The sequence below is a fragment of the Pocillopora damicornis genome, chromosome 2 (genome assembly GCF_964200805.1).
Source record: "Pocillopora damicornis chromosome 2, jaPocDami1.2, whole genome shotgun sequence".
Lineage (NCBI taxonomy): Eukaryota > Metazoa > Cnidaria > Anthozoa > Scleractinia > Pocilloporidae > Pocillopora > Pocillopora damicornis.
This window is the reverse complement of record NC_142671.1, coordinates 36,001,646-36,014,823: the sequence shown is the minus strand read 5'-3', so window position 1 is coordinate 36,014,823 and position 13,178 is coordinate 36,001,646. Positions and strand designations below refer to the sequence as shown.

Here is a 13,178-nt window from a genome sequence, read left to right as displayed (position 1 = left end):
TTGGTAAAAACTGGATCACCGTTGTTGAATTTCTTGCCTTCTGATTGACTGAACCGAGTTATGCTATGGCCTTGAAACCTAGCTCACAGCTCATAACCTAGCTATGACAAATATTGTTAATGAATTCGTCTGCAAGCGAGCAAGTGCATGAGCGAGCCTTGAAGAAATGGCCGTAAAAAGTCGGTTTGCCCCAGAGTATGAAACTTAAAAAAATAGCAGTACTAATAGAAAATGCGACTTCCATATCCACCAAAAAGCCACTAAATTTGGTATGAAAATTTTCAAGGAATGTAACGGATATTTAGGTAGTTTTGCTTGATGCATGATTAATTTGCATGTTGGAACGACATTTGGGACAAGGGAAAGTCAATTGTCTTCCGGTCGTTGTCAAACCACATAATAGCTAGTTGTTAGGGTTATTTCTTTCTGTTTTTACTCCAACAATTCATGATTCTACTCAGGCTTACCGAATATAAGATTACCATAACCAACGGGGCACGTACAATTGTTAAATATTCGGTGTTTTAATTTTCGGCCACCATCATTGACATGAGCGTTTCTCGGCAAAATTTAATCAAATGTCCAACAAATCTGCATTTAAAAGTAATAGTAAGATTTCTTCATTTCCAGAAAAGAGGAAAATCACTAAAATTAACTTAAAATTTCAGAACATAGGCCAAAAACTACCATTAATTGTAATATTTCAGATTTTAGTTCTGGTCAATCATCTCTTTTCATAAACTGACTGGTTTTCCGGTCCGGAAAGACTTCTCAATAGCTTCCACGACGGTGAATGAACGTAGTACATCATCTTTGGAGATGAGCAAATTGTCTTTGTGTTTGATTACGCCGATAAAGTGATTCATTTCTAACTCATAAGCTTCGGAATATCGTTGTGGAAAGGAAACTTTGATTGGATTCTGTGTGCTTCCACTGGCGTGAAAATAGGTGGCACAGAGACTGCTTTGATTGTCGCTGGTGAGCATTCCACCAGATCCAAACACTTCAACACGTTGATCATAGCCATAAACAGCATGGCGTGACATATCTATCTGACCGATGGCGCCACTTGGAAATTTCATGACCACTCCAACTGTATCTACATCATTCATAGCTCCGATGTGCGCATGGAAGGCATGGGCGAGACAGAAGACTGTATGAGGAGCTTCACCCAGCATCCAGCATATGAGATCTACGTCATGAACGCAGGAGTCATGGAAGATTCCCCCGGAAATCCTTATATAACCTTCTGATGGCGGAGTGGAGTCCCGACTAGTTGTCTTAACGACCTGAATGTTGCCAATGTCGTCTTTTCGAACTCTGTCGAACACAGACCGAACTGTTGGATCGAATCGTCTGTTGAAAGCGCACAGCAATGGAAGGTGTTGGTTGTCGGCCTCCTTGTAACAATGCTCTGAGAAACATCGTAAAAAAACGAATAAATGAATGGATTAAACAATCAATCAATTAAAACTGTAAGGGGGACAAATTAGTCATAAAAATGTGACGAGCAAGACGAAAATAAGTGGAATACAGGAGCGTATCCAGAAACATTTGATGGGGAATGGATTCAAATTTTGATTCAGAAAACACAGAAGTTGTCATTGTTAAATAGGCCTGGGAATATTTCAGAACATGTAAACTTGAAATACCTAATATTGTTTATTAACATGCGATTCTGCCAATGCTCTGAGGAACATCGTAAAAGAACGAATAAATAAATGGATTAAACAATCAATCAATTAAAACTGTAAGGGGGACAAATTAGTCATAAAAATGTGACGAGCAAGACTAAAATAAGTGGAATACAGGAGCGTATCCAGAAACATTTGATGGGAAATGGATTCAAATTTTGACTCAGAAAACACAGAAGTTGTCATTGTTAAATAGGCCTGGGAATATTTCAGAACATGTAAACTTGAAATACCTAATATTGTTTATTAACATACGATTCTGCCAATGCTCTGAGAAACATCGTAAAAGAACGAATAAATAAATGGATTAAACAATCAATCAATTAAAACTGTAAGGGGACAAATTAGTCATAAAAATGTGACGAGCAAGACTAAAATAAGTGGAATACAGGAGCGTATCCAGAAACATTTGATGGGGAATGGATTCAAATTTTGACTCAGAAAACACAGAAGTTGTCATTGTTAAATAGGCCTGGGAATATTTCAGAACATGTAAACTTGAAATACCTAATATTGTTTATTAACATGCGATTCAGGGGTCTGGATAACTTTTTACCTATAGCCTGTAAGGTAGGAGCAATTGGTTTCTCACAGAAGACAGCTTTTCCCGCTCGTAAGCAGCGCATCACAATATCCTCGTGCATCTCAGTTGGAGTAGCTACCACTGCAGCCTGAACGGTTGGATCAAGTAACGCTTTGTCCATGTCGGATGGGGCAATAACTTGTGTATCCATGAAATTTTCTGTCACGAACTTCTTGGCCTTGTCTTCGTCAATATCTACGATCCATTTTAGGGTTGCCTGTGGGTTTCGTATGAGGTTCGTGGAATGGATGACACCTGCTCGACCCAAACCAAACACCACAAAACCGATACGGGAACTGTGACTCATAGTAGTAGTAAAAGACTAATAAAATAGAAAAAGCGCTATGGGTCACATTCAGCACGACGCACAACAACAGGAAGACTAATCACTGAAGCAAGGACAATGGAATTCAACTATGTCTTGAGCTGATCAGTTGATCAGTTGATCAGTCTGTAGGTTGATTAGTCTCGAGTTGCGTCGAGTCGCGTAACCGTGTTAACCTGCCGGGAATAATCGATCTTTGTTCACATTAGCGGAGTCAAAACTGACTTCGCGCTTAACTTTACTCTCATGAAGAAAAATCCATCTTTAATTTCAGTTCCTTATGAACCCTACAACTGACCGACTAACTGATGGATCGATCAGCATTTTAAAATAAATGGCGCGTGAAAACGTAAGTGGTATGATTGTTAATCACATGCTATTCACATTTTCCAAAACTGACCTCAACTTAAAGCACAATAAAATCGAAAGTTAGCTCGGAGGCGAATAAACGTATTTTGAAATAAGAATCACTTCATCGCTCACAAAGTAAATCTGGGGATTTTCTCGATATTTAATAGTATGCATTCACAACCCAAAATACAAAGTGAATTAATAATTTGTTTGAGATGCAAAACGAAGACATAAGTGCCACGCAACGCTACTATAAAATTTCCTCATATCATAGCACGGAAAGAAGGTCCACGCACTGAAATGATTTCCTTCTGTCTACAACGTTTGTATTTTCTTACTTTCGTTATGTTCTGAATGCATAGGTGGACTCACTTAAGTGCAAAGGAGTCTTACGACGCTTGTTGACTCTAAAATATCTTCGGCGTTGATGAAAATTTAGCTTTAAGATCTGGTCAATGTTGATCGACATCTATGTAGTTCACACGTAGGTCGGAGAGCTTAAACCACGACTATTTACATTTTTTCTCTTTTGATATTTCATAAAAGAGAAACGAGTGACGTATGCCCTAAGGCAAGATTTCCGGATAAGCCTACAGTTGAGAGGGTACCTCCGAAACCGAAAACGGAACAGTAAACGTTCCCTAACCAGAGCAACGTGACAATATGTCTTACCAAACTGTTCAGAGGCAAAAAGTTACAATACTTACGGATTCTCTTATTGATTATTTCGCAGCTGGACGGTTTCCGACGCGAGGCTTCCGACCCTTTCCCTCAACACATCGAAAGTTGGGCAGATCGTAGCGCACGCGGTGTCCGCACTCTGATTGCGTTGCATTGTGGAAGCGTTATTTTTTTAAGAAAACTACTTTGACTTCACTGTATGTAAATTCACACCTGATAGTTTTAGACAGAGTATTTTAACAAGATAGTAAAATTTGTCAAATTTTGCTATCTCGTGACGAAAGACGTCAACAACAACGTATCGAATATCATAATTTGATTAGCGCTCAGTCAACCTTTTAATGGTTTAATTAACAGTATCAATCGATGAGGTCTAAAATCTCTGTCCTACTATATTTTCAACTTAAAATGGTCAAAATCTAAGATTTATTGAGCTACTTATATAAAACGGTCGAGTTTACTTAAGGAACTCATTTGCATAACCGGCTGTCACGTTAACAAAATCGCTAAAAGTTTGAAGTCACCACGGCGAAGAAAATTAATAAGTGCCAGATGTTTTTATATTTTTCTGCTGCAAAACACCTTATTAGAAGAAATCAAGCGAAGTTCTTGATGGTCTGGTCTGGACTTGAGCAATATCAACCAAGAAAGAAAGAGTACTTTTGACCAATTTCAGAAAGCTGTCTAACGAGTGTTTTTAAATAAATTATGACGAATCTCTGAATAAACGAATATCAAACTTGAAATGCTTTTTATACATCTTACATATCACACAGTTTAAGAATACAAAAGATCTTTTGTTGCATGCGGTGTGATACGAGGACCGGGCTTTTTAACTTTTGAAATTTTCAATGTCACAAGAGGTCAAAAAAGGGCCTTTTGCAGATTTGACTATTGAGAGTTCTTAAAATTTTATTTTAACGTATTTCTAGAAACTAATGTGGTTCTATTTACTTGCCACCAAAGATAGATTATTGGGCAAAGTTTAAGGGAAACTTTGTTCCGATGCGAAATGCCCTGGACCGCTCTTACAGAGATCGCCACTTGATATTGGGCTCTGTTTCACTAAATGAACCCCTGGCACAAACTGGAAGAGGATAATGCTGTCTAAAGTTGAGATGCATTAGCAAATGCTAACAAACCGACACACACATTTTAATGATTTAACTCCGTCAATCATAGGAGAGATCATTTGCTTCTTTCTCTAAACAATGTTAAAACGAAGGTAATCAGCTGTAAGAAAAAGCCATATCGGGGAAAGTCCATGTACTGCACAACTTAAAATTCTCCAGAAAATCAATCAGATAATGTGAGGGTGTCGCGATTTAGATTTGATGAGGTGAAGTAAGGGCATTCTCTGGTCAATTAGGAGAATATTTTAGCAGCAGTGCCTTAAGGATATCGGCTGATTTGGTCCATAATCGAACAACTGAGAAAGCAGAAAACCAGACCATGAAATCACGGATCAACTCTTTATGGCAAGTTATATAATTAAAGACCTCCTATCATAGTTACAAAATCCAAAGGCAAAGCTTCCATTATTGCTCGTTTATTTATTTTTCCATACCGTTTTGAAACTCCTAACTAGCCTCAAATCAAAAGAAAACTTTGCAAAGACAATCAAACTTCAGATTATTTGATTTTAATTACCCAAGAGAGGCAAGCTAATATAAATATTATAGTACATGCTGTTTCACATTTCTTTACAGCCAGCTATATACAGAGGCATCGTTGGTATAAATTAATATCATTAACAAGAGATTTAAAAGAAACGGAGAATCAAAACTGCTCGCTTAGCTTCAATGAGTAAGCAGGAATATATTAAATTTACATGATTGATATGAAACACACTTTAAAGATAGAAATGCAAATCTTCAGCCAGAGACGCAAAATCATGTTCAGTTCAGTCATGAATTTGTTTGTACATTTAGAGACATGATATTCCATTCTTAGTAGATGATTACAAAACCTCGACACAAGGAATGTTTTCTGTGAGACAGATAACTGGTTGTATTAAACCGCTGAAGATAACATTTTGTAAGCCATTGCAAGGAAACGTCATATGTAACCATAGGTCATGTCGTCTTGCAGTCTGGCCACGACGTCGAGATCAAAGGCACTGGCCTGTCAGATGAGAGAACAAACAGAAATACCTTAGTTTATTTTTGGTTTTCCCGCAAGTGATACTTTACATTTCAGCAGATGAGACATAGTGGACGACCAGATAAGTTGTCATAGATACCTTTATCCTGCACAAGAATTTGTTTTTGGGAAGGATAAGACACGCCTATGTTTTACGTTTAAAATGAAAAGCATTTCATTTTGACTGGCGATGACAATAAAGAACGTTATCAAGCGGGGACATCTACTTAATAATAAAACAACTCGATACAGTGAAGCTTGGTCTTCGGTAAAATATGGGCGCTTTTCTAATACAGGGAGTTAAATGTAAAACTTACTTTTCCAGACTACTCTTTGGTTTCGAACATTTCGTGTTTCCAGATACTGAGAGAAAACCACATGTATGTCTTTTCTTTTTTTAGCTAAAGCGAATTTGGATTGCTGCTCATCAACGTAACGGCGAATAAGAACGGAAAATGTAACAAAGAGCCCATAATTATTCAACAACAAGAAAACGAGCAAACTGCCTGAAGTCCGAGAAATGCCAACAAATGTTGGATTTGTCATAGCCTTTAATTGAGAGGCTGATGTGAGTTTTTTAGATTAATCTCATAGCAAAGTAAACCAAAAAACAAAGCAATTAATCCCGTCGCTCAGTTGTAAATAGCTCTAAAACCATTTTCAATTCAGCGTCGACTCTTTTCTTTGCTTTGTAATTGGTCCAGAAAATTCGCACCACTTTCTCAACCAATCAGATTCAAAACTAAAACCAATCACGACTCAGTCGCCCACGTTTTCCCGCGCTTCAGGCAGTGTCGTCAGATTTACTGAGTTTTCATTGGCCCTTAATGGTACTTTCCTTTCTTCTGATCGGCTTAACGACATTCAATCGAAAAACGCTCCGACTTACCCTGCTATACCATCTCTTTGCTTGCTCTCTATTTTTCTCCACTCCTAACCCATGATGCAAACAACGCGCAAAAACAAAACATCCCAAAGCGATTCCTTTAGCTACATAGCGAGGTAGACAATCTGTCTCAAGAGCAAGACCTTCGATGTCCTCTTGCTCTCCAACACTGCATGATGGGGGTTTGTAAGCACAAACAAAACGAACAAACAAATAAAAACAGAAAAAGTGAGCTAATGTTCACTTGAGGATAACACTCGACTACCCCACCCTTCAGAGCAATTCTGTTTTTCTTGGATTCACTCTTACCACTACAGTAACAAAATATTCAAGACGGTTTCAATGAGGTGATAGCTTTTATGGCTATCGGTTAACATTTTGGCCATTTAAATGTTTATGGTCAACTTATTTCCCTTGTGTTTACAAAAGAAAAATATTTTACGGCTAACTTTTAAGGACTAACAGTTAAAATTAATCAATTTTTACAGCTAACGGCTAAATTTTCTGGCCTTCCTACGGATAACGGTTCACCCCAATGACACCCTCATACAAAACTACAGTTGTTTATAGCAAAGACTATCTTAACATAAAATAACAATGATGTGTATATGACACCTTTTTGCTACATCTGCAGCCTTGTTTAACAGTTTTCTCCTGTAATAATGAACAGCCAAGTTTCCTTGGGCGTAGACATTGCCTCTGGCTGCTGCCTCCTTGAGACACTTGAAGGCTGCTTCTCCGTCTCGCCGCACACCAATACCATATTCATACATCACACCTAATGCACCTAATGGTATCAGAAAAGTGGTGTTAAATGACACACATGCACACAAAATACTCTGAATTCTTGTAATTTTGCAAAACATGGAAAATTTTAATTATTATACCTTGTGACTCCAGGCTCCCATTACCTGTGGCTTCCTGATGCCAAAAGTAAGCCTGAAGAAAAACATGATGAGAACAAATGAACATTATTTTATAGTTTACTCTGATGTGTTACAGATGAAAAAGTTTCAATAAAAAAAAGGTAGGGATAGATGTTCTGATTAACCTAGGATTCCCCCTGGAGTACATGACCTATTAAAAAATAAGACTATAAGCAGTGGCTATTGCCTCTTCCAGGGGCTCAGTTAGTAAAACAAAGCATGATAGTAAACCGTTCAAAAATTGTAGGAGGATGAAAAAAGAGTGATGTTTGGATCTGCTCATATTCATCAAGTGACCGGTGCCCAAAACCTCCATCTTTCTTTTTCTCACTCTGCTATATTTCACAGTTATTCACCACAGTGGAGGTAATATAAACCACTTTCACCAACAAGGTTAATACATTTTTTAGTGTATACCACACAGATACAAAAAAATCAATGTATTTCCCTCACTATATCAAACAATAGACAGAAATTGAAATCTTGATGCCTGATTTTACCTCTTCAGCTGCTGTGAGGTGAATATCACTCCCTATTCACCTCCAAATTAACCAATTAGCATGTGCAAAAAAGGACTATAAACTTGAGTGATATGGACTAATATTAAATATGTACCATTTAATATTGGGTCCTGTTGAACCCCTGGCACAGACTGGAAGAGGACAATGCTGTCTAGTGTTGAGATGCATTAGAAATTACTAACAAACCTTCTGTAAGTCAAAAGAGTCTTCACCAGGTCTGGAGTAGAACAAACCCAATACTGTTTGAGCCTTTATGCTGCCTGTAGGTTCACCATCTCTTGCTGCTTCAAGAAACCATCTCTCTGCTTCCAGATCAGACTGTTTGATGCCAAACCCTTCATAATAAGCTCTGCCCACATTATACTGGGCAAAGGGTATGAGGTGAGCTGCCTCAGGACTGGTGGACTGTGCAATTTCTTTAAGGAAATTAAATCCTTTTTCCTGGTCAATGCATGGAAAAAAGTAAAATAGATTAAAAGGTTTCAAGAAATAACCCTTTCACTTTCAAGACCTGATTTTTTTATTCTCCTTTCTAGTTGCTACACATTTCCTTCTGAACCAGTTACGAGAATTTGGTGTTAGATCAATACAACTTCTACCCAATTAGCTTGAGTATTCTGATTACCCGTTTGCTGGGTAGCATAAAGATATTATGGGGAGAAGTCACATGCTAATAACTTCTTGAATTTGAATGGTTAAGGAGTGTTTACCCCAAAAAAGTTATACTAGTCAAGGTTTTATTGGGATAAAAAGTTGATTTTTTAACGTGTTTTAGAGTGCTTCTGTGTTTGCCTTAGCCTAATAAGTCGACCATGACAATGCCATCTTTGACTTTTAAAAAATATGCTTGTACCACTATTTCTAGTTAAACGTGATATAATTCATTCCTGAAACAAGAAGTTGCTCTTTGTCACTTGCGATTATAACATAGCGGGCGCGTATGTTCTACCTATTTCCTAATGGGCTACTATGCGTGTATAACTATATACACACGGCTGTGCGCACATAACATGGCGTGTGTAGTTGATAAACTTTAAACAAAGAACAACAAATCCCAGCGGCCAGACAATAACAAGTAAAAAAAAGGATGATCCTAGGCATATCTCAAATTAACTTCAGATAGTAAATTTGTATCGTATTATACTCATCCTGAGCTTCATTCCAATCATGTAAACAATCATTACGCTGACCAAATATTACGTCAACCTTCGTTTCGAAGCAATTCAATGCTTACCGGGTTGGGGTTTGTTCCAATGCCATCATAATACATTACTCCAAGTTGGTATTTTGCTTGAAAATCAGTGCTCTTGATTCTTTCAAAAGCAATTAAAGCTTTATCGAAGATTTCCCGCTCAAAGTAAAACTGTCCAAGTTGAAATTTTGCAAGACTATCTCCGTCTTTGGCACGCTCGATCAAAATCTCTTCTAGAAGTTCATCTGACATTTCTTCTTCACCTCCCTCTTCCATTGCACCCATTGAGAATGGTCTTGTGTTTGGGAGCTTTTCTGCGCTTAGTTTACGGTCGCTCAGGGGTCCAGCTGGACAAGAGAGAGGCCGTCTATCGACCTTTTCTTCCGCCATCTTGGACATCAACTGAGCAATCATCGTTGCTATAGTGACAATCTGTAAAAATTTTCTTTAAGGGAGGGGAGGGTTAGAATGGAGTTGATCTGCCAATAATGCAACCTGGGATGATCCAGGTTCAATATGGCGGCGAATTTGAAGTCACAAGATGAAAGGGCAGCAAGACCTCTTTGCAACGATAGAAGCTGCGATCTCTGCAATACGCATTTGTCAAGGTTACCTAAGAGTTTAGGATATGGAATTATTGCTTTTACCTCGTTAGCTTGTTATCTGAACAGCTTGGATTACGATTTAGTACACGATGACATTTTTGCGATCAAAGAGAACATGGACATTCGCCCTGAAACTCCGCTGCTGAACATACTCTCTAACGACTTCTGGGGCAAGCCAATGTGGAGTAATACGAGCCATAAGTCGTACAGACCGCTTTGTGTCTTAACTTTTAGAATAAATTTCGCAATACATGGCTTAAAACCTTTTGGATACCATGCTGTCAATGTTGTTCTTCACGGATTGGTTTGTCTGTTGTATTCTTATATGTGCGAAGTAGTGGCCTTCAAGTCCAGTGTGCTTGCATTTATTGCGGGAATGTTATTTGCTACACATCCTGTCCATACAGAAGCTGTAAGTTCAGGACTTGCCTCTCTTTCGTAACCTTCAAACTTCTAGGATCTGATTGTTGACTCTCTCCCCCCCCCCCCCCCCTCCTTGTAAATTAGTCACGAGAATTTCGTGTTGGAACAAGATAACAACTTCTACCTGATTATTTTTAGCATTCTCATTATGTGTTTGCTGGATAATATAGGATATTACTGGGAGAAGTTACATTTTAATCATTTCAGGCAGTACAAGAGTCAAAGAGTGAATGTACACATAAGCTTACATTTGAGCGGTTTGCAACCTCAACACATTTTGCAAAGGAATTTATTAGCTGTTATGTTTCATGAAAATGCCATGTTATACCTGAATGTTTTTTTTTGCTCATTATTGTTATGATAGGTCTGTATGACTGATTTATGTGGGTAGTGTGAAATAACTGCACCATTGCAAAAAATTTCCAACCCCCCTCCTTCCTCCATAAGAAGCGTGATTAAGGGAGGAGAGGGGGCCATATTTATCGATGGAGTGGATTAGGTTGTTATTATTACTGCCTTACTTTCTCTTGTTGGATCACAGGATCCTCATGTTTGGGAGGGGGGATGCTTTTCTGGTGATATGATTGAAAAATTGAATGGTCTCAATTTTTTGCATCATAACTACACCCAATTCATTTAATAAATTCTAATAATTCCCTAAATCTGCCACATTGAACAGTTTTGGCAGAGGAGTTCAAAAGTGAAAGAAAGTGGGAGTAGTAACAGTAAAATAAAACTTTGGGTCCATTTTGAAGGTTCAGTTATTTTTATAACATTTACCATTATGTTTATATCTTCAGGTGACAGGAGTTGTGGGACGCGCTGATGTACTGGCATGTTTGTTGTTCCTACTTTCATTTCTAGCATTTGTAAGGTGAACTTCATTTTACAAAAGCCTCTGTGATGCAATGTTGAAATCTTTTTTATTCTGGCTGATTCCAATTTCAGGTTGTAGGTAATTTTTAATTTGCACCCTTTTCTAGGTCTGTAGGAAACAAAGGCTGTTGCCAGATAATCTACACAATTATTTACATGGTTCTTGGTGCCATTGCCATGCTGGTAAAGGAGCATGGCATAACTGTGTTTGGTGTATGCTTTGTATATGATTGTATGGTTATTAACAAGAATTTGATTTGGAGGTAAGTGATGTTTTGATTATACCATCATATGCCAGGTTCTTTTTTTTTTTTTTAGACCTGTTTTGTTACTTTTCTTTTAAAAACATGGCAATCCTATTACGTTAATCAAAAGTGTATCTTTTCAATAATAGATCACAGATGATTCCAAAATGCAGTAAGAACTATACAGTGGCACATTTGATGTCTTCTGTGATCTATACTGTACAGACCCACTGCAACATGGAATCTATTTGTTTTATGTAATGAAAAGGCAAAAGGCTATTAATCTTGACATCATCTATGTGTCTGTCCTCCTATAGATCATGAAGATCAAATTGCTTATATCATGACAGGACGGATAATGCGTGCACTGTAAGTACCTTCCGTTGTTCCATACAAAGCCTTAGAAAAGTTTTCTAAGGCTTTGTATGGGACAACGGGAGGTACTTACAGTGCACGCGTTTTCCGTCCTGTCATGATTCAGTTTATCATTTAAATTACATTGGAACTTCTGTGAACTGTTGCCTTACTTGCCAAGTGCAAAAAGAACTATGAAAGATTAAATGGTGTTGGAGTTACAGTGTAGGTGACATTAAATGACTTCAAAATGTTCTTTACCCTTTAACTCCCAAGATCTCATAAGTAATTCTCCTTGCTGTCTGCCAAACAATTCTCATTATGTAAGTTTGGAGAATTTGATATTAGACAATTAGTAATCCCATAATTGATATTTTTCTTTATTCTCATCACTTGTCTGCATGATTTTGTATAGATATAGTTAGGAGAAATTCTGTATTGGTCACTCACAGGAGTTAAAGGGTTAAGAGGAAATAGCCTGGACCTCAAGTTGATAGAAAGATCAAGAAAAAGCAATTTTAGTGATTAAGGCCCTTTAGAAGTTATTTCATTAAACAAGTGAATTTTCTTTTCAGGAGTATTGTTTGCAATTTGTATCTTTCAAATCTTTGTTCAGCTATCTTTTAGTAAGTTTCTGTGAAGTAACAACAGCACATGTTTCTGTTTGACTGTATTGACCTGCAGAGTCATCAGAGAAAGAACTGTGTCAGTGGAAAAGGACGTTACGGCATTGAAGCGTCTTCTATTACGAACACTTGTTCTCTCTGTATCTGTAAGTGTGAGGTAAACTTGTTTTTAAAAAGCATCATTGTGATTAGACAGTTTGGAAGCCTTTATTCAGGATTTAAAGTGCCGTGGGGATTTCGAGAACAAAAAGTAAACAACCTTTGTAATTATGTTATTGGGGAATTGAAGGTGCACGATGAAAAATGTTATTAGCGGTTTGTAGTTTGCACAATTGGCGCCAGAATCCTGGGCGTAAAATTCTGACGTAAAGAAACAATACGGGACCTTAAATTTCCCAAAAACCTATTTTAGTCACTACACTTCGTTTTAAACGAAGCTTCATGTTGTATTTGACACACCCAAGAGACTTAGCATAACACAATCCCAAGTAAGTGATTGAAATCAGTTAACACTGCAGTTTTTACAAGGATAGAAATTTTGAAGAAGACTTTCTTGTTAAATCCCTCTCCTTCCCTTCCTCTTACTCGTCGTTATTGCCATCGTCATCATCATCATCATCATCATCACGAGCACTACATTTGACGTTTTCCTCTTCATCGATGCCGCTTCAAAGGTCGATGTATAAGTTATGTTCTTAAGTCCGGCTGTTCCATACAACTCTCTTTTAGAAATTTCATAAAATGATCG

At 37.7% G+C, this 13,178-nt stretch overlaps 3 protein-coding genes across 6 annotated transcripts in view; 1 reads left to right on the top strand and 2 right to left on the bottom strand.

The window, feature by feature from the left end:
- Nucleotides 1-503: 503 nt before the first annotated feature.
- LOC113685498 (uncharacterized) lies at nt 504-4,496 on the bottom strand. The gene is made up of 3 exons (XM_027203005.2): nt 3,661-4,496; nt 2,251-2,599; nt 504-1,414 (listed from the first exon to the last, which is right to left on the bottom strand). The coding sequence occupies exons 2-3, from the start codon at nt 2,582-2,584 to the stop codon at nt 735-737; spliced, it is 1,014 nt and encodes a 337-aa protein (XP_027058806.2). The 5' UTR covers nt 2,585-2,599; nt 3,661-4,496; the 3' UTR covers nt 504-734.
- A 671-nt stretch (nt 4,497-5,167) lies between these two features.
- Nucleotides 5,168-9,718, bottom strand: LOC113685495 (LRP2-binding protein). The gene is made up of 6 exons (XM_027203002.2): nt 9,344-9,718; nt 8,296-8,550; nt 7,550-7,601; nt 7,278-7,449; nt 6,666-6,831; nt 5,168-5,758 (listed from the first exon to the last, which is right to left on the bottom strand). The coding sequence occupies exons 1-6, from the start codon at nt 9,713-9,715 to the stop codon at nt 5,693-5,695; spliced, it is 1,083 nt and encodes a 360-aa protein (XP_027058803.2). The 5' UTR covers nt 9,716-9,718; the 3' UTR covers nt 5,168-5,692.
- Nucleotides 9,719-9,780: 62 nt separating this feature from the next.
- LOC113685505 (protein O-mannosyl-transferase TMTC1) overlaps nt 9,781-13,178 on the top strand; it is a 31,394-nt gene continuing 27,996 nt past the window's right edge. For all 4 annotated transcript variants that reach the window (XM_089197535.1, XM_089197536.1, XM_027203018.2 and 1 more), the window contains exons 1-4: nt 9,781-10,318; nt 11,130-11,203; nt 11,313-11,468; nt 12,489-12,576. In XM_089197535.1, the coding sequence (XP_089053661.1) occupies nt 9,818-10,318; nt 11,130-11,203; nt 11,313-11,468; nt 12,489-12,576 (819 nt within the window). In that variant the 5' untranslated portion in view covers nt 9,781-9,817. The remainder of the gene's footprint in view (nt 10,319-11,129; nt 11,204-11,312; nt 11,469-12,488; nt 12,577-13,178) is intronic.